Source organism: Dendronephthya gigantea, unplaced genomic scaffold (genome assembly GCF_004324835.1).
Source record: "Dendronephthya gigantea isolate DGI-Jeju-01 unplaced genomic scaffold, DenGig_1.0 000016F, whole genome shotgun sequence".
NCBI lineage: Eukaryota > Metazoa > Cnidaria > Anthozoa > Malacalcyonacea > Nephtheidae > Dendronephthya > Dendronephthya gigantea.
The window spans coordinates 1599862-1620163 of NW_021163026.1; the positions used below are offsets into that span (position 1 = coordinate 1599862).

At 39.7% G+C, this 20302-nt stretch overlaps 2 protein-coding genes across 3 annotated transcripts in view; one reads left to right on the forward strand and one right to left on the reverse strand.

The window, feature by feature from the left end:
• On the forward strand, nt 1-11936 carry LOC114520335 (glutathione hydrolase 1 proenzyme-like). Of its 2 annotated transcripts, none has more exons than XM_028540578.1 (9): nt 1-346; nt 2004-2334; nt 2743-3025; nt 9398-9590; nt 9686-9990; nt 10317-10453; nt 10552-10739; nt 10851-11094; nt 11287-11936. In XM_028540578.1, the coding sequence occupies exons 1-9, from the start codon at nt 285-287 to the stop codon at nt 11554-11556; spliced, it is 2013 nt and encodes a 670-aa protein (XP_028396379.1). In that variant the 5' UTR covers nt 1-284; the 3' UTR covers nt 11557-11936. The 2 variants fall into 2 exon arrangements, with proteins under 2 accessions (XP_028396379.1, XP_028396378.1); XM_028540577.1 differs by lacking the exons at nt 9398-9590; nt 9686-9990; nt 10317-10453; ... (1 more) ...; nt 10851-11094; nt 11287-11936 and adding exons at nt 3250-3442; nt 3532-3836; nt 4246-4382; ... (1 more) ...; nt 5038-5281; nt 5597-6416 and having other exon boundaries at nt 3-346.
• Nucleotides 11906-20302, reverse strand: part of LOC114520334 (phthiocerol synthesis polyketide synthase type I PpsC-like) — a 12622-nt gene continuing 4225 nt past the window's right edge. Inside the window, 12 exon segments of the mRNA XM_028540576.1 lie at nt 11906-12483; nt 12624-12725; nt 12950-13259; nt 13370-13597; nt 13705-13889; nt 14009-14144; nt 14562-14873; nt 15146-15531; nt 16045-16323; nt 16422-17852; nt 18058-19335; nt 19524-20277. Coding sequence (XP_028396377.1) covers nt 12278-12483; nt 12624-12725; nt 12950-13259; nt 13370-13597; nt 13705-13889; nt 14009-14144; nt 14562-14873; nt 15146-15531; nt 16045-16323; nt 16422-17852; nt 18058-19335; nt 19524-20277 — 5607 coding nt within the window. The 3' untranslated portion in view covers nt 11906-12277.

The window sequence follows — 20302 nt, forward strand, 5'->3', positions numbered from 1 at the left end:
CCCTGATTTGAAGAGAGACTTGCGTAGAAAACAAACACCATTTCGAAAAACCATTGTCATGCAAACCAAACGTTGACACAAACCAGACGACCAAATGGTTTTAGGAGTCAGATGCCCACGGTATATCTGATCTCCGACACGTTTAAAAATTAGGTTAAAATATCTCATTTGAATCTCTTTCCCAGCCGTAAAAACGCCGAAATCACAGCAAGTGGTAACTCGAGTTCTGGCACATCACAACAAACAGTCTGAGAAAGTCTACGGAGGAAAGTTGAAAAGAAAACATGAAGAACGAAGGCTTTGCGATGTCAAACACAGCTTTGGGAGGCGGGAATAATGTGGAAAGGTGAGGCGGAAAAAATTCAAGCCAATTTTGCTAACCAGGCCAATTTTGCTAGACACAGAACATCCTAACTGTCGGGGCAACACTTTCAAGAATGTAGACGGCACTTAGTTATGAGGAATTGACCATGAAATCCGATTATTTATGCGAATCTCCTAATAACAGCTTCTTGAGTTCGCTGGAGTTTCGATATATGTTCACACGCAAAGAGTTATTGGCTGTTTTTCAGTTGCACGGAACTACAACCGGTAAAGTGCCACAAAAATATAGGAAAATTTGCGGGAAATCTCACAGAGTGTAAAGGCCAATTACCCAACATCAAAAACTATGGTTACTGCGCATACTACGGCTAATAGCTCGCCAGTTTAGTAATATGGGACAAACTTTTTAGTATATAAAAATCGAGTTTTGAAATGACGTGTACATTCAGAGCGGTTAAACAGAAAATATATGTTGCAATTACTCATTAATTACTTTGTATTCAGTATTCGCAGCTCATGTGTACTAGCTAGTGTTTACACGCAGACTTCTACGCACAGAGCCTGCAAAGTTTTGACAGTATTTCATTTCATTAGCGCCCAACACCGGATAATTAGCTTGTTGCGAAAGGTTTAATTAATTTGGACGATTTTATACGAATATAGACATTACACTCGGATCCCTGGAAGGTTGACAATAGGTTTTGCTAATTCACTATAGTTGAAAAGTTAAACCCACAAATCCCACACAAACAGGAATTTTAATTTCATGGCGAACTGCTTCGTTTACACAGGAAACGTGACGACAGGTTTTTCTTTTAATTGACATGCAATTAGTAATATTTGATCTTGAGACAAATGGTTAGGAAGTTAGCAATTTCAACTAATTCCTATAGCAGAGCAGAGGTAGAGCCGAAGAGGTAATCTACGTTTAATCTAATATTATGTTTAGCAGAGGTAATCCAAATTTGACGCAAAACCCATCTGAGAACCGAATAACAACATTTGATATTAGGACTTTTTTAATTTAATCATTCCAGACCGAAATAAACCATACCACGGAACGTGACCTTACGAGGAGTATTGAGCTACGTACAAGGCTCACAGCATGCTCTTCGCCTCATTTTCGAGGAAATGAAAGGAATGATGCGCATAAAAATGAATATGCAATTCGGGCCCCCTGTGATATGATTAGAAATTGCAATCATATTTACGATGTAAATTCTCGTTAATGACGATTATGACGTAAGGTGCTTCAACGGGATTTTTTTGCTATAAGTAAACGCAATGTTTTTTTATGTCAAAGTAAACATCTCGTATCCTTCCAACCATAATGTACAAAAGCACATCTTACAACCATATCATACCATACCATACCATGTTATGCCAGATGTTATATCTCACCAATCATATTGTAGAATACTATGCTAAGCTTATTATTCGCCAGACATATTATATGGTACAAGAATTCCATGTCAATCCACGAATATAATCCTTATAATCTAATCTTTTAGTGTTAGATTAGGTTTAGGATTAGGCTTGAATCCCGAGTTTCTCTACGCGGTAAAAATTATATTACCTCCAAATTTTACAATGCCATATCAGGGCATGTATGAAATTTTCAAACATCTCAAAAAAACGTCTTGCCTTCAAAGATGAACATTCCCTTCTGATTCATTTAGTGGTTACAGATCAAATAGCAAGAAGCACCTTCTCATTTCGTTAGTCGTCATCGTAATCTTGCTTGCTGCTGTCATCGCATTGGCTGTTCTCTACGCAAATAAAGATTCAGACTCAAATGAGTCCAGCGGTCAAACGGGGAAAAATAAAGGTACTGATAGTCCAACAAGTACTGCGTCACCAAGTGCCCGGAGACCAACCCCCACGAGATACAAATCCACGTCCCCAAGAAAAACCACCCTCGCCCCAACAAAACAAACCACCTCCCCAAGTGTCAACTGCTCACAAACACCCACGGACGCTCCTCCCCCAGGACAATCGGACAATCCGGAGGTAAGACAGTTGAAAACTGCCGGAATATTCCGCCTACGGAGATGAATGAATCGGAGACTGAATGAGAATTAGAAAAATCATCCTTTCCAGTGTTTCCATATTTTCTTTTGAATTTCAACAGCATGAGCATGAATACTGAATCTCAATTCAAAAGAAAATATGCAAATATTTCGCTAGTTTTGCAAGTGGAAACCCAGCCTTATTGTGCATGTTTAGCGAATATGAAAATAAACGAGGCTTTTACCTGTCGATTTACCAGCTTTTATCCTTGCCAAGATATTTGATATATCTCGTGACGGCCCATTTTTTAAACTGATATACCACAAACATCCAAGTCATGACAAAAATACTGATAATCAATACCACGCAAGCCGTTTGCTCAGTATAAATTATCATAATTAACAACAGGGGCCGTACAATGAAGCCGCGGTATCTGCTGATGACGTGAGATGTTCAGAGATAGGAGTTAACATTCTCAAAAAAAACGGCTCAGCGGTTGACGCAGCCATTGCCGCTCTTTTCTGTATCGGTGTGGTTAATATGCATTCAGCTGGTATTGGCGGTGGCGCCGTAATGGTTGTTTATATCAAGAAGAAAAGAACTGCCGAGTACTTTAACTTTAGAGAAAGAGCACCTGGATTGGCAAACGAGAGCATGTTCGTGAATGATACGACCTCTGCGTCTAAGACAGGTGGGGTGTTGTTTTCTTGCTATTTGTCGGTAAACAAATAAACTACAACTAGCGTGCAGACAAACAACTGAATCAATCAGACGACAAGGAAGCAAAAAGACAAGCAATTAAAAACAATATGTTAGCTAACTGACAAGCAAAAGGGAAAAAAACAACTAGGAAACGAAAATGAAATTAGACCAACAACACAGGTCAATAATTGTTAAAACGGTAAACTCTTATAGGTGGTCTGGCAATTGCTGTGCCCGGCGAGGTGAAAGGAATGTACGAAGCACACAAGAAATATGGAAAACTGAAATGGAAAGAACTCGTTAAACCTGCGATGAGCCTGGCAAGAGAAGGTTTCACTATCAGCAAAGCACTGGACAAGGCTATTAGAAGTAAAGAGAAAGAAATCAGAAAACTTGAAGGGCTAAAGTAAGTTTGTAAAGTCTTGAAGGAGCTAAATACAAGTGCATGTGGAATTTTCGTGTGCAAACTTTCTTGCCTTTTCTTTCCACTCTCAGAGAGCTTCTGCTGAAGGAAGATGGTTGTTTAAAGAGGCTGGGCGACAGATTGGTCAACAGAAAGCTCGCTGTAACATTAGAGCGAATAAGTTGCGATCCTACATCGTTTTACAACGGATCCCTCGCAAAAGATATCGTTAACGATATTGATTCAAATCGTGGTATCATCACCGCTAAAGATTTGAACGATTATAATGTTGAAGTTGAGCCTGCACTCAATGCCAGTGTTGGGGATTATCAGCTGCATACATCTGGTCTACCGTCCAGCGGTATCCTGATTGCGTTCATGCTCAATGTACTCAAAGGTTTGTAAATGTACAAAATAGGATTTTGTCAAATAGTTGTAGAAGTCCAGTAAGGATCATCTCTTTAGTGTTACTACACTGGAGGAAACCTGAACTAAAGTGACTTTATTTATACTGGATATCTCTATCAGTTCTAAACTGTCTTTCCTAGAGGTCCAGTAAGGATCATCTCTTATTGATCCAGTGTTACTACAGGAGGAAACCTAAACTAAACTAACTTTATTTATACTGGATAGCTCTATCAGTTCTAAACTGTCTTTCCTAGAGGTCCAGTAAGGATCATCTCTTATTGATCCAGTGTTACTAATGGAGGAAACCTAAACTAAACTAACTTTATTTATACTGGATAGCTCTATCAGTTCTAAACTGTTCTTCATATTTACAAACATATTTACTTTCACACATTTAGGTTATGATTTCACTCTCGAAAGCGTATCAAACAATTCAAAAACAGCGAATGTTTATCACAAGATTATTGAAACTTTCAAATATGCCTACGCAAGGCGTGCGTTGCTGGGCGACAAAAACTTTCTAACTGATACACAGGTCAGTATGGAGAATGTAATACATGTCAGCTATACAAAGTCAAATAGATCTATGGCATGGCTTTTAAAATGTTTCTTAAAGTTGCCGGGGAATGAATGCCATGGTTTTTACGTCTATTTCAGATCATAGAGGACCTTTTGGATGAAGATTACGCGGAAAGAATTCGCAAAAACATTACCGATCAAACATATCCTAACGCTAGTCACTACGGCGGATATTATGCAAATTACGATGCCCCCGGGACATCACACTTGTCAGTTCTAGCGCCGAATGGGGACGCAGTGTCAGTTACCAGTACCATCAACACTTAGTAAGTAAATATGTATCAAATTCAACCAACGTGGATACTTCAGATCATTCCAGATGCAACTAAGATCAGAGTACCAGAGTACCAAAGGACAACATGTGTCCTACATGGAACGCACGTAAGGTGGGATTAGGACAAGTACTCTGCCGCCCGGCCACTGGGGGGTTCAGGGAATAGTGTCCCCCCATTGGTGTGGTTACCATCTTTAACTTTAAACTTTAAAAGGTACTCCTACCAAAATTGGTAAGGTACAGGATATCTAAACTATTAACTATCTACATTTAAGTCACTAAAACATCAAATACTGACAAATAATTAATCTAATACCATTTATTTTTTTCATGTCAGTTTTGGTTCAAAAGTGCGTTCGACAGTGACAGGGATAACGTACAATAATGAGATGGACGATTTCTCGACACCTGGATTGACCAATGCATACGGAGTTGAACCATCTCCTAGTAATTTCATCGCGCCAGGCAAACGACCAATGTCGTCCATGAGTCCTATCATTTTAACAAACAGAACAAGTGGGGATGTCGTGTTTATTGCAGGGGCATCTGGGGGTACGAGGATCACCACGGGTACTGCATTGGTAAGAATGTTTAAAACTCATACCATACCATGCCATACAATAACATACCCGTACCACACCACACCACACCACACCACACCACACCACACCACACCACACCACACCACGCACACCACGCCACACACACCATACCACCACGCCACGCCACACCACACCATACCATACCACACCACACCACACCACACCACACCACGCCATACCACACCACACCACACTTACACCACACTTACACCACACTTACACATACCAAACTACACCACACTTGCCACACCAGACCATCAATATGTTAATTTCTAATATTTAAACTAAATCTAGGTAACGATGAACAAAATATGGTTTGGTCGTAACACAAGTGTAGCCGTTACCATGCCTCGTTTCCACAACCAACTTCTTCCTAATTACACAGCTATAGAACAACCACCTCGCAAGCTGTCGCCATATATCATCAAAGAACTCCAAGGCTATGGACATATCATCGAAACCAAATCTTTCTATTCTGTTGTGCAAGCAATTTCCAAAGAGTTAGATGGAAAAATCTTTGCCAAGTCTGATCCAAGAAAAGGAGGGTCCAGTTTTGGATTCTAAGATATTGTCAAACTAAAATATCCGACATTTTAGTATCGATAAACTTTGATAACTTATAATTACATCATGGATAAAACCGATTCAATTATTGAAACGAAACAATCAATAATGCGAAGCCTATTTTTTATCCCACGATCACAGAGTTCTGTGAGTAACCTATGATAATATTTGTATATAAAAACGCCATAGTTAGCAAATGAAATACGGTGTTGAAAGGATGTAGTTTTTTGTGCAAGGCGTCTGCCTGTACACGATAACCTCTGTACAGTTTATGTCTTAACGATTGGCTCGCATGAACTATTCAGATATTATTAAAGATTTTCAGTAATTTGTGTATACAGTAATAAAGTACTGACTTGCAGTGACATGCGTGCCTGCAATATGCACCAGTGTACGCTAGTCTTTAGTCATCTAAACTAAGCTTCGTCTACTTTGCTCTCTCATCTAACGCTAAAATCAAATCCTCTCCAGTCCCCAATTCATTTATCAAGGAATCGAATTCTTCCAAGTTAAGCCAAGGCGAACTACTGTAATAATTTTAAACGATATAAAGCACAATTATAAGGAAAACTGATTCGTATTAATTCTTTCGCATTACCATTTTTTTTGTAAATCATTTACAAGGTTCTCTTGCAACCTTTTGAAATCCGCGGCATTTTTGTCTTTCGTTGATTTCGGAAATTTGATTTTCCGAAACAGCTTCGTGGGTAGGGTTAAAAATTATAGGTCAAAATATCTCATTTGAATTTCTATTGCCAGCTGTAGAACCGTGTCGAGATCACGACAAGTGGTAACTCGAGTTTTAAGACAACACAACACAACACACAGCTTATACGGAGGAAAGTTGAAAAACAATCATGAAGAACGAAGGCTTGGCGATGTCAAACACAGCTTTAGGAGGCGGGAGTAATGTGGAAAGGTGAGGTGGAAAAAATCTAAGCCAATTTTGCTACACACAAAACATACTCCCTAATCGGGGCACCACTTTCAAGAATGTAGACGACACTTAGCTTTGAAGAAAAACATAAAAACCGATGATGCTATTCTCCTAATAACAGCTTTTTGAGTTTGCTGGAGTTTCTATTCATGTCCACGCACAAAGTGTTATTGGCTGTTTTTCAGTGCCATGAAACTACAACCGGTAAAGTGCCACAAAAATGTAGCAAAATTTGCCGGAAATCTCACGGAGGGTAAAGGAAAATAATAACCCAGCATCAAAAACTATGGTTAATGTTAGAGCTAATTAATTTGAACGAATTCATATGAATATGGACAATAAAGTTGCATCGCTCGAAGTTTGGCAATTTCGCGACAATTGTTTCACCAGTTTTTTTTGACATGCAATTAGTAATATTTGATCATGAGACAAATGGCTAGGAAGATTGCAAAATACTAATTTCTATACCAGAGAGGTAATCAATTAAGAGGAAACAAACTTGACGCACACCAGCTATATACAAGGCCAAGCCACCGAATGACATTCGATATTAGGATTTTTTAAATTCGATCATTCCAGAACAAAATAAACTATGCTGTATGTTAGCCATTCGGAACGTGATCTCACAATGAGTCACGGACTACGTGGCTCACAGTATGCTCTTCCGGTGCCCCACTTTCGAGAAAATTATAAGAATGATACGCATAAAAATGCATATGCAAGTCGTGCCCCCCCTGTGATATGGTAGCTAGTAAATTGCAATCATATTTACGTTGTAATCTAATCTTTTAGTGTTAGATTAGGTTTAGGATTAGGCTTGAATCCCGAGTTTCTCTACGTGGATCAGTGAAAATGATATTATCTCCAAAGATATTATCTTTTACAATGCCATATCAGGGCATGTATGAAATTTTCAAATATCTCAAAAAAACGTCTTGCCTTCAAAGATGAGCATTCCCTTCTGATTCATTAATGGTTACAGATCAAAAAGCAAGAAATATCTTCTCATTTCGATGGTCGTCATCGTAATCTTGCTTGCTGTTGTCATCGCATTGGCTGTTCTCTACGCAAATAAAGATTCGGATTCAAATGAGTCCAGCGGTACTGATAGTCCAACAAGTACTGCGTCATCAAGTGAGAGACCAACCCCCACGACATACCAATCCACGCCCACCTCCCCGAGTGTCAACTGCTCACAAACACCCACAGACTCCCCTCCCCCAGGACAATCGGACAATCCGGAGGTAACTTAACTAAGTTAGAACAGTTGAAAAATGGCGAACTATTCTCCACGGACGTATGGAAATTTTTTTTATATATTATCATCTTTATCATCAGGCTACATTTTTACGTGCAGAAAAATGAGAAAAATGGTTCCTTTCGAATATTTCCACATTTTCCTTTTAATTTCAACAGCATAATTAAATCTAAATTGAAAAGAAAATATGCAAGTATTTCGCTAGCTTTTGCGAAAGGAAACCCAACCTTATTGTGCATGTTTTTACAAGCGAATTGTTTAGATATGAAAATAAATTAGGCTTTTACCTGATTATTTACCTGGGTTTATTCTCGGCAATATAATTATTTGATATAACCACCTTTTAAATATAGCACAAACATCTAGATCTAAATTCCTGACAATCTTAAAAAGAAAATTACGCTCGTTAATCAAGTAATTATAGGTACAACAGCTTGCTGAAATTGAATTACTTTTCTATATGACGCGAAATTTAAGTGAATGTTGCAAGCGTAAAATTAATGTTGATTATTATTTCAAACGATTTATGCAAGAGAAGCTTTTTGTCTCAACATTAAATCTACACAGCCTTATACTAGCGTTTCAGTGAATTATCGGCTTATTCATTGCTGGCCTAAAAAACGTATTCGGTTAGATACATGTATTTACAGAGATACAGAGATTTACAAGCTCTGAACGACAAGAAACCTACGTCATCATGGACGCCCTGAAATTTTCAGACAAAAGTTCATTTTTATATCATGACTGCACTTAAATTAATTTTGCTCAGTATAAACTGTCATCATTTACAACAGGGGCCGTACAATGAATCCGCGGTGTCTGCTGATGACGTGAGATGTTCAAAGATTGGAGTTGAAATTCTCAAAAGAAACGGCTCAGCGGTTGACGCAGCCATTGGCGCTCTTTTCTGTATCGGTGTGGTGAATATGCATTCAGCTGGCATTGGCGGTGGCGCCGTAATGGTTGTTTATATTAAGGAGAAAAGAACTGCCGAGTACTTTAACTTTAGAGAAAAGGCCCCTGGATTGGCAAACGAGAGCATGTTCGTGAATGATACCTCTGCGTCTAAGACAGGTGGCGTGTTGTTTTCTTGCTATTTGTCGGTAAACAAATAAACAAACGAACAAACAAAAAAGCGAATAAGCAAAATAAACAAACAAACAACTGAATCAATCAGACAACAAGGAAGCAAAAAAAACAAGCAATTAAAAACAATATGTTAGCTTACTGACAAGCAAAAGGCCACAAAAAGACAAACAAGACAACTAGGAAACGAAAATAAAATTATAGGTCGACAACACAGGCAAATAATTGTTAAAACGGTAAACTCTTATAGGTGGTCTGGCAATTGCTGTGCCCGGTGAGGTGAAAGGAATGTACGAAGCACACAAGAAATATGGAAAACTGGACTGGAAAGAACTCGTTAGACCTGCGATGAACCTAGCAAGAGAAGGTTTTATTATCAGCGAAGCACTGCACAAGGCTATAGAAAAAGAAGAGAAAGAAATCAGAAACTTTACAGGGTTAAAGTAAGTTCTTAAGGAAGGAGAGCTAAAACCAGGTGCATGTGGGATTTCCGTGTGCAAACTTCCTTGCAAGATTTGACTTTTCTTTCCACTCTCAGAGAGCTTCTGGTGAAGGAAGATGGCTGTTTAAAGCGACTGGGTGACAGATTGGTGAACAGAAAGCTCGCCGTAACATTAGAACGAATAAGTTGCGACCCTTTATCGTTTTACAATGGATCTCTTGCAAAAGACATTGTAAATGATATTGATTCAAATGGTGGTATTATTTCTGCAAAAGATTTGAACGATTATAATGTTGAAGTTGAGCCTGCAATTAATGCCAGTGTTGGGGATTATCAGCTGCATACATCTGGTCTACCGTCCAGCGGTATCCTGATTGCGTTCATGCTCAATGTACTCAAAGGTTGGTGAGACTGTTTTTAAAATAGTTGATAAAATAAAAATAGATTTTGTCAACTGACTGTTCTTCCTAGAAGTCGAGTAAGGATTATCTCTTTAGTATTAATACAGGAAGAAACTTAAACAAAACCAACTTTTTTATACTGGATAGCTCTATCAGTTCTAAACTGTTCTTCCTAGAGGTCCAGTAAGGATAATCTCTTATTGATCAAGTGTTACTACAGGAGGAAATCTAAACTAAACTAACGTTATTCATACTGGATAGCTCTATCAGTATCAGTTCGTAACTGTACTGCATATTTACAAACATATTTACTTTCACACATTTAGGTTATAATTTCACTCCTGAAAGCGTATCAAACAATTCAAAAACAGCAAATGCTTATCACAAGATTATTGAAACTTTCAAATATGCCTACGCAAGGCGTGCGTTGCTGGGCGACAAAAACTTTCTAAATAATACACAGGTTAGTATGGGGAATGTAACACATGTCAGCTATACAAAGTCAAATTGTTTCCTACAGTTGCAAGAGAATGAATGCCGTGGTTTTTACGTCTATTTCAGATCATAAAGGACCTTTTGGATGAAACTTACGCGGAAAGAATTCGCATGAACATTACCAATCAAACATATCCCGACGCCAGACACTATGGCGTATATGATGCAAATTTCGATCCCCCGGGGACATCACACTTGTCAGTTCTAGCGCCGAACGGAGACGCCGTGTCAGTTACCAGCACCATCGACACTTAGTAAGAATAATCATTGACAAACTGGGCCCCAACATTTAGGGCATCGCCTCAATCCGCTACACTGCTGATCCGTTAATTCTAATCTAATACCATTTATTTCTCTCATGTCAGTTTTGGTTCGAAAGTGCGTTCGACAGTGACAGGGATAACATACAATAATCAGATGAACGATTTCTCGACACCTGGGATGGCTAATGAATTCAAAATTGAACCCTCTCGTAGTAATTACATCGTGCCTGGCAAACGACCAATGTCGTCCATGAGTCCTATCATTTTAACAAACAGAACAAGTGGGGATGTCGTGTTCATTGCAGGGGCATCTGGTGGTTCGAGGATCACCACGGCTACTGCATTGGTAAGGATGTTTAAAACTGATAACATACCATACCATACCATACCAATACCATACCATACCATACCATACCATACCATACCATACCATACCATACCATACCATACCATACCATACCATACCCATACCGCACCACAAAATAACTATGCTACACCACACTTGTCACACCAGTTTTTATATTCAAACTTAATTTAGGTAACGATGAACAAAATATGGTTTGGTCGTAACACAAGTGAAGCTGTTACCATGCCTCGTTTCCACAACCAACTTCTTCCTAATTACACAGCTATAGAAGAACCACCTCGCAACCTGTCACGATATATCATCAAAGAACTGAAAGGCTATGGACACACCATCATAAAAGAATCTCCCTTTTCTGTTGTGCAAGCAATTTCCAAAGAGTTAGATGGAAAAATCTTCGCCAAGTCTGATCCAAGAAAAGGCGGGTCCAGCTATGGATTCTAGGATATTGTCCTACTAAAATATCCCACATTTTACTTTTGATAAACTTTGATAACTTATAATTACATCATGGATAACACTAATTCAATCGTATCTTTCTAATCAATCAATAATGCACAGCATATAACTATTATAATTTTTGCATATAAAAACGGCATGATTAGCAAATGAGATAAGGTGTTGAAAGGATATAGATTTTTTGTGCGTCTGTACAGGATAACTTCCGTAGACCGTAGAGTTCATGTTATAACAGTTAACAATGAATTGGCTGGCATAAACTTTTAAAAATATTCAATTACTTGTATATAGTAATAAAATATTAGCCAGACATCATTAGAATAATACACGCACCTAGTACTTATTGACTACTGTGATTGGATAACTATCAGTCCACATGTTACTTACTTAATTTTACGACATGACTGGTATGGCAGAATATCTTAATCCCGCAGACTTGAGTGATATGTGTGCGTGCAAGGTGCACCAGTATGCGCCAGGCTTTAGTAAAATGTTACTCCAGCAGAGCTCAAGCAGAAAACTCTATTTGCGGTCAGTTTTTTTGCCACGCGTGAAAAAAAAACTTGGCATAAGAAAAAAACCCTTGTCCATGAATACCCAAGGACCAAAACGTTGTTTTTATTGGTGTTCAGACCAGTGGTCCATTCAGAGTTAGAATGGTATCAAACACTTTGTTAATCGAGTGAAATGCATTTCTCTTCTGACATTAATAATGGAACCGCACCAGCGGACTCTCCACTAAAACTTCAAAAGCGTCCAAGAGATTGTCCCGCTGTTGCCAATCTTGGCAGACTATGTGAATCTGCTGGTTGGAATTAAGCAGCAAAGAAATGGTTAAGTTTTTATCGAGCTGTTGCGTACCTTTCTTGCTGTCAACCAACGCATATTTCCCGGGTAAAATATTGAGAATATCTAGAAGAAACAATGCAATTTTTATGCAACAGAAGGCTTATTCTATGATCTAAATGTATAACCCAAAATATGGAGGCTCTGTGATGAGGACCAGAGGTTCTAGTGAAACCAACGTTGCCACATCACTATGCAATTCTCACCATTTAGTTTAATTTTTATCTTCTTACGAGGTTCATTCGTTTCAAAACGTATCCAGAGCTCGTCCTCTTCGTCATTGAAACACAATCTTGCGCTTGACTGATCTAGAATGCAACCAAAGTTAGTTCAACGCTAGTTGCTAAAGTTGGTAACGCTGGCATCGCTAGTGGCTAACCCGAGTTGGTCAAGCACCACTATCAAGATCATGTTATTTACTCATTCCAATACCTCAAAATCATATCACGTTTTGTTTAATATCGGCTAAGTGGGATGACTGGGATCTATCGAACAGCCTGCATTATGGAAACAAATTTTTGAATCTTGTTACCTTGATTGGAACAAATTAAAACGTTGATCGAGTCCTTCAGGAACTGAATCAACCGTTCCTTGTGGTTGGATCTTGGACTGAGCCTCCTTCCAACGAGACTGCCGCGTTTCATCAAAGCAGTTGTCATAATCAGAAGCCCGCAAATTTTGCTATATGGCTGATCCAGCAGCTCGAAATGGCTGCTGGGAACCGACATTATTTGGAATTTACATGTTAACGATCCCCAGGATTCCAACGGATCCCAAACTAGGCAAGGTTGGTCGACAACATTTTGACATAGAATATACAATAGTGTTTGGTCATATCTCACCTAAGCGAAAATAAAAGTATATCTTAAATCTCAAACATACAGAGTCATTAGTCTAAATTTAAGGTATTCTGTGCAGTCTATTGCGCCTAGGAATCACATTAAATCATTACCTCCGGTGGTTGCCATTCAAAATGCGCTCGGCATGATTTCGCCGATTGGCTTTTTAGAGATTCCACGTGATCTCTGACGTCATCTAAACTAAAGCTCGTCTTCTTTGCTCTCTCATCCAATGCTAAAATCAATTCCTCTCCAGTCCCCAATTCATCCATCAAGGAATCGAATTCTTCCAACGTTAAGCCAAGACGACCTAGTGCCGCTGATCTCAAATATCGACCAACCTTTGTAGTCGTAAAGACGTTTTAGAATTTTAAAAATCATTCAAAAATAATTTCAAGGATAGAAAGCACAATTATAAGGTAAACTCGTATTTATTCTTTCGCATTACCATTTTTTCTTGTAAATCATTTATAAGGTTCTCTTGCAACCTTTTGAAATCCGCATTCTTGTCCTGCGTTGATTTCGGAAACCAGGGCATGGTGTCTAACATGGCTACCATGGCAACGTCTTCGCCATCTTGCGTCAACTGACAGGCAACTTCGTAGCTCAATAGACCGCCGAATGAGAATCCAGCTGAAAGAAACAAAACTGTTAACCTTTTTCGCTACCTTAAAAAAAAACGATTGAATAAAATCACATACGCTAGAAAGTGAATAGGACCGTTTGAACACGACGTATAATGTTTAACCCACCTAGATAATACGGACCAGCACGTTGTATTGTTTTTATTGACTTAATGTAATGTTTGGCGCAGGTTTTTACTGTGGCATCATAGTCATCCTCAGACAAGGACTCTTTAGTTCCAATGCTGTACAAGGCAACAGTCTCCTGTAAGGTCAAGAGTCACGACAGTATTTCAGCACTTATCCGTCTGTGTGATGATTTTAGTTAAGACAGAGTCAAACGAGGATACATAAGGATAAACGAAGATACATATGGATAAACGATAATGCATAAGGATAAACGAGGATACATATGGATAAACGATGATACATAGGGATAAACGAGGATACATATGGATAAACGATGATACATAAGGATAAACGAGGATACATGATAGTTGCGATTCACGCTAGCATTTGACCAGCTACCTATTTATAAAAACTCTCGCATTCGAGCTAGTCACTAACGTTGAGCAAATTTGTGCAAATGCAAACATCAAGTTTTTTTTCCGTTAAAACGGACGGCGAAGGCTGGTATCTGGAACTCTCATGCAAATATACCTCCGCTTACCAATGACATTACCTGACGCTTAAAGCCAGTAGCAAATGGTGAGTTCGCCATCGCAGATCGATGACTACTGTGCATCATAAAAACATTAACGATGGCGTCGTCAGGAACATATAATGGAACCACCTCAACGTGATGTTCAGACATCGTCTCATATTCCCTCAAATCATTCTGTTTTCCACAGTTGTCGGCCGAGTGTCTTGTCAACTTTGCGTCGTTCATAGCTCGGTCTGTGTTAAGATTGTCGTGTTCATAACTGCGAATTTGTTCGAGAGTATCGTTGATGACTGACAGGCCTGTAGTCTTAGGTTGAATAAAGTGATAAATCTGAAAACGATGGAAGTAAAAATTGAAAGTTTCATTAAAATTCTGTTTTTTATGGACGTAAGAATTGGTACAAAAAGGGGAGTTCTGAGGAAAGAATTTCAAACAATCTGAAAACGATGAAAGTGAACTGGCTGCTTATTCCCTCCAGTTTTTTATGGACGTAAGATTCGGTATAAAAAACAGCGGAGTTCTGAGGAAAGAACTTCAAACAATCGTTAGCATTCTACTTCACAATCCGTGCGTTTTTCAGTATTCATTTCCACCCATCTTACCTCAAAAATCGCGCCGAGTCCACAGCGTATTTGAAGACTCATGTTAGCTGCACCGATGGAATCGACGCCATATTTATAGAGTGCTAAGTTCAGATCAACCTCGCGATCTTCAGCCTCCGACCACGTGGACAATAAACTCCGTATGAAGCTCTCCACGGTCTTCCGTCGTTGTCCTGGGTCGAGCCCAGAGAGCTGGTCCAACGTCATACCGTTCGTGGAGTCGTGGATTTTAGGGATTCTGGTTTCTTCGTTAAGAGATTGAAGCCTGGGTGATTCGTGTAGAATGTAAGCCGAGCTCTTCAGGTACGTCGACCAGTCGATATCGCAAAGAATGATCTGCGAGTCCTCAGGATGATGGCTTAGGAACTGTTCCAAGAATTTCAGTCCTGTGAATAAAGTTTGCATACGCTTTAGTTTAAAGGAAGGACAAATAAATTAAACTAACTTTATTTATACTAGATAGCTCTATCAGTTCTAAACTGTTCTTCCTAGAGGTCCAATAAAGATAATCTCTTATTGATTCAGCGTTACTACAGGAGGAAACCTAAATTAAACTAACTTTATTTATACTAGATAGCTCTATCAGTTCTAAACTGTTCTTCCTAGAGGTCCAATAAAGATAATCTCTTATTGATCCAGTGTTACTACAGGAGAAAATCTAAACTAAACTAACTTTATTTATACTGGATAACTCTATCAGTTCTAAACTGTTCTTCCTAGAGGTCCAATAAAGATAATCTCTTATTGATTCAGCGTTACTACAGGAGGAAACCTAAACTAAACTAACTTTATTTATACTGGATGGCTTTATCTTCTTCCTAAAGATGAAGTAAGAATCATGTCCTATTAAATAACACGTTCGTAGTTTTATAGTCAGGCGTACCAAGCACTCTCTATACCTTGTTTGCATGACATCATACGGAAGCCATAACTTTGAAACAAACTAGCAATGTCCTTCGATCTTTCCAAAATCCCTGCTCCACCCATAGTACCCCATGCCACAGATAGTGCAGGTAACCCAAGCCTGTTACGGCGAAAATCACACAAGGAATCAAGGAAAGTATTTGCAGCGGAGTACGCGAGTTGACCAACGTTACCGATGATCCCAGCGATGGATGAAAACATGATGAAGAAATCCAGGTGAAACTTCAGACTTAGTTGATGAAGAATGACACTACCTTGAAACGAAATCAGATGAAATTATTGAATTTAGCAATCAACAATCCTGGACGAAAACAAGTTGGAGCAAATCGTAGCAAAATCATTATTCTGTTACCCTGAACCTTTGTGCTAACCACTCGAGCGCAGGTCCCGAGGTCAGCATCTTTGATTCGCTGATCCTCGAGAACCATAGCTGTAAATACGATCCCTGCCAGTCCTGAAAGACCCTCAAGTTCCCTCACGATCCCCAACATGTCTTCCCACGAAGTCACGTCCGCCTGACGAAGAAGTATTCTGGCTCCAGTCTCTTCCTCGATCCTCGCGACGGCTGCCATCTTCGATTCGCTGGGAAGCGATCGTGCCGTGCAAACGACAGTCTTTGCGCCGTTTTCAATCAACCAAAGCGCTACTTCGAATCCAAAACCACGAATCCCGCCAACGACCAAATAACATTTATTTTCTTTCAAGCAGCGCGGTTTGAAGGACAATCTCGAAAACTGAAATTCTTTGGGACAATTCTCGCTGGAGAATGAAATTGTCGACACGGCAAGAGTATCGCTTTTAGGCTCTGTTCCAGAGGTCATATTTTGCATTTGTTTCGAGGACGAGACCATATCATAAATCGAAGTGGAACGGCTGGGTAGTTCTTTCAATTTTGCAAGATAGCCTTTGTCGGAAAGCAGTTGAATGCAATTTGTCAGAAGTTGTTCAAACACTCTTGCATCTTCCGTTATATCTTCTAGTTTCGGGCGAAGGAAACTTATGTTTCCACGTACGGAAACATCGAGATACTTGGTTGTGTTAACGTCGAATGAAATAACCTTGGCTGAATCTCGAAGATTTTTCAGGATGTTTTGAAGTACAGCTTGACTAGGTGAGTTCAGGAAGCAAGCAACATCGCAGGTCAAATCGTCCATGCTTTCTGTGTCCTCTGATAAAACTTCGCATTCCGTCAAAACACGAGGGAAACCGAAGTCTTTAAACATCGATTTGTCATCTGAGGTTCCCACCACGCAGACTACGCATGCGTCAAGGGCTAACGTAACGCATGCAAATACACAGGCCTGCAATGCTTCGTTGGCCCAGACTACTATTCTCTTACCTTTGAACTCGCAAACGATTTCATGCATGATATAAAACGACAACGCCAAGGGGAAAGATAACGCTGCAGCCTCGTGACTGGAGAAAACAAAGTCATCGACTCTTATTAAAGATTTTTCTTCCGTCGTAATATAATTCCCGAGCTCTGACGCATGACAGATTTTCATAACCAACTCGTTGGCAAAATCGTTTTCGTTATTCGCCATTATTTTGCCGGAAACGGCAACTCTATCCGAGAGCACTGAGATATGCTCTTTAAGAAGTGGAAAAGCGTGAAGTACTTTCATTTCGACGTGATTTTTAGGAGGTTGCGACCTTCCAGTTTCAATCAAACAGGTCTGCCCTGATACGAGCGCCAATTTAAACGCTTTCGAACCACGATCTTCTTCACTGGGAAATTCATCTTTATACGTTGTCTTCACCGAACAATTCTCTTCTGAGTTTTCTAAAAAGTCAAAAAATAATCTTAATATTGTTTTGTTGTGGCATAAGGAATTATGGCAGATGTAAACGAGTGAATAGTTATGAAAACTTTGTGTATAAGTGCCTTTATTTGAACAACAATAACTTATCCACTCGATCACATATTTCTAAAGAAGAAAATCGAGCTTTCTGGGTCTTTATGTGAACTTAAACTGGCCTTTGCTTACCTATCTCTTTCTCATCTTCTACAGAACAATTTAAATCTTTCTTTTTAAAAGCTCGGCTTTCACGATATTTCCCTTCAGTCGTACTCCTTGCCTGAGTTGAATTTAAACGCCTTATTTGATTAAGATGTCTGCTTCCTTTGCGATACACGACTTCTTCAGGAACCTCGGTTTTTCGTAGGTCATGCGACAAGGACTGAAAGTCAGCCGCAGTCGGATTGTCCGAGAAATCGACAACACTCACTTTAGGATGGGTTGTTTCTTCCGCAACGGTTCGTCTGAAACCAAGCAAGGTGCTCGACCAGGGAAAAGCTGCCTCGTCAATGTGATTAACCTCAAGGGAGCTTGATTCGCAGGTAACTAATACAAATTGAACGCTTTCAGAATATCCTGATGTTAAAATTGTTTGAAGCATCAGCAGCGAACTCTCGAAGGCCTGGTAATGAGATTGCCGGAAGTTAGTCCAATCTGGTGACAAGGAACGGTTATTTACTGGCAGGAAACTAACAATGCAGACTTTCGCGAAACCACAAGATTTACACGCTTCGAATGCCTTTTGAAGCGTTTCTAAGAATATATTCCCGACGACGGAAGACTTTCCAGGAAACTCAAAAACAAAAATTTGATCATCCTTTGGGGGGAGAAAATTCATAAACTGTTCTGAGAATCCACATTTATCAGGTACAATAAGCCATATCTTGCTTTCTACATCGACTTCTGGTTTGGTTGTGTCAGTTTGCCATTGAATCTGATATGAAACGTCTGTTAAAAGAGAAGTTGGGCATAACTTTGATAAATCTACCATTTTGAACTCCTTAATCACAAGCGCTTGGTTTCCAAGACCGTCCATTAGAACAATATCATATGTTTGGTTTGGGTTGGTGACGTAATTGTTCACGTGATTGTTCATGCCATTGTTCACGTGATTGATCACGTGACAGTACATGACGTCAGTGATATTGCTGTGGTAGATCTTGATGTCCGCCGCGCCATAAGGGACTGGCTTCTCCACAGAGTTTTTTAGTAAAAAGAGACTTTGAAAACAGGCGTCGATAATCGCTGGATGACAAACGTAAACAGCAAGAGATGAACGTATTTCCTCCGTGAGGACAATGGTACACAGTGCTTCTGTTTCAGAGCACCACGTCTCCGTAATTAAGGTAAATTGAGGACCATAATCAAAGCGCCTTTTCACTCGTTCTGAGTTGAAAATCTCCAAAGGTTGCTTCGAGAGACGTGAGATTATGCTGGTGATTCTCGTAAAATTTGAATTCCCACAAGCTATGAAAAACAAAGTTATTTTTAATACTTAAAAAGAGGAATGCCTATGCATGATCTTTTCATTATTAAAAATTTACAAATTCTTCCTCATGAAACGGGAAGGATCTCTTAGGGTCACAGGAGAAGATCTAATCAAAGTTCCTACCAATTTAAAAGCTTCTATCTATGATCAAAGATTGAATTCTTACCTTCTCTGCAATTGTGAGCGACTTTATCAAACGAAACTGATCCTTTGCACACCAGAACTTCGTTCCCATTTCCCTCGGCGGTCGTTATCTGGTAACCATGCCTCGTGCCAGGCTTCCCTGTCGGGTTCAAACGAGTACAAAATCGTACAACATCATTGGTGGAAAGCGTTAGGAGATTCTCGAACGTAACTTCATGTAGATGTGGTTGAACATCCGGGAACATATGTAAGGCTAGTGCCAGACCCATTTCGACGTAAACTGCACCCGGAATTACGGCTTCCTCCGAACTTTGAAATCGATGATCTTTGAGGTAAGCGACAGTGAACACGTCGATTTCCGAAGCCCAGGCGAGCAGTCCCGAGTAAGCTTCGGTTGCAACAGCTTTTCCTAGAAGGGGATGAGTTGAACCTGAACTAAAGTTGGTAGTCCCACCTTCTGAGTTTTCAGGTGCATTCTGGGTAACAGGTAAATTGGTTTCGCCAATCAGCGGTCCAACGTGCTCGGCTGGTTGGCATTCTCTGTACCAGTACTTTCGTTCTTGCCAAGGATAGCTCGGACAACGGATGAACTCCTTGGTTCCAGATCCCTGGATCTTGTCCCACGACATCGGATATCCTCGGGTGTAAAGCGTCGCTGGGCAACAACGAAGAAACGACAGATAACGATCCTTTTCAGATCTTTTTGGCAAGGTTTCGATAACAGTTACTGCCGCTTGCTCCGTGGACTTTTCCGTTCGAAAATGAGAAGCGATTTCCTGAGTTGAAAAACAAAAAAATGCG

Excerpts from the sequence above, each read along its gene's own strand:
- LOC114520335 (XM_028540578.1), top strand. The coding sequence starts at position 285 with ATGAAGAACGAAGGCTTTGCGATGTCAAACACAGCTTTGGGAGGCGGG. Across the intron at positions 2,335-2,742 it reads GACAATCGGACAATCCGGAG|GGGCCGTACAATGAAGCCGC; the intron begins GTAAGACAGTTG and ends AATTAACAACAG. Across the intron at positions 11,095-11,286 it reads TCACCACGGCTACTGCATTG|GTAACGATGAACAAAATATG; the intron begins GTAAGGATGTTT and ends AACTTAATTTAG.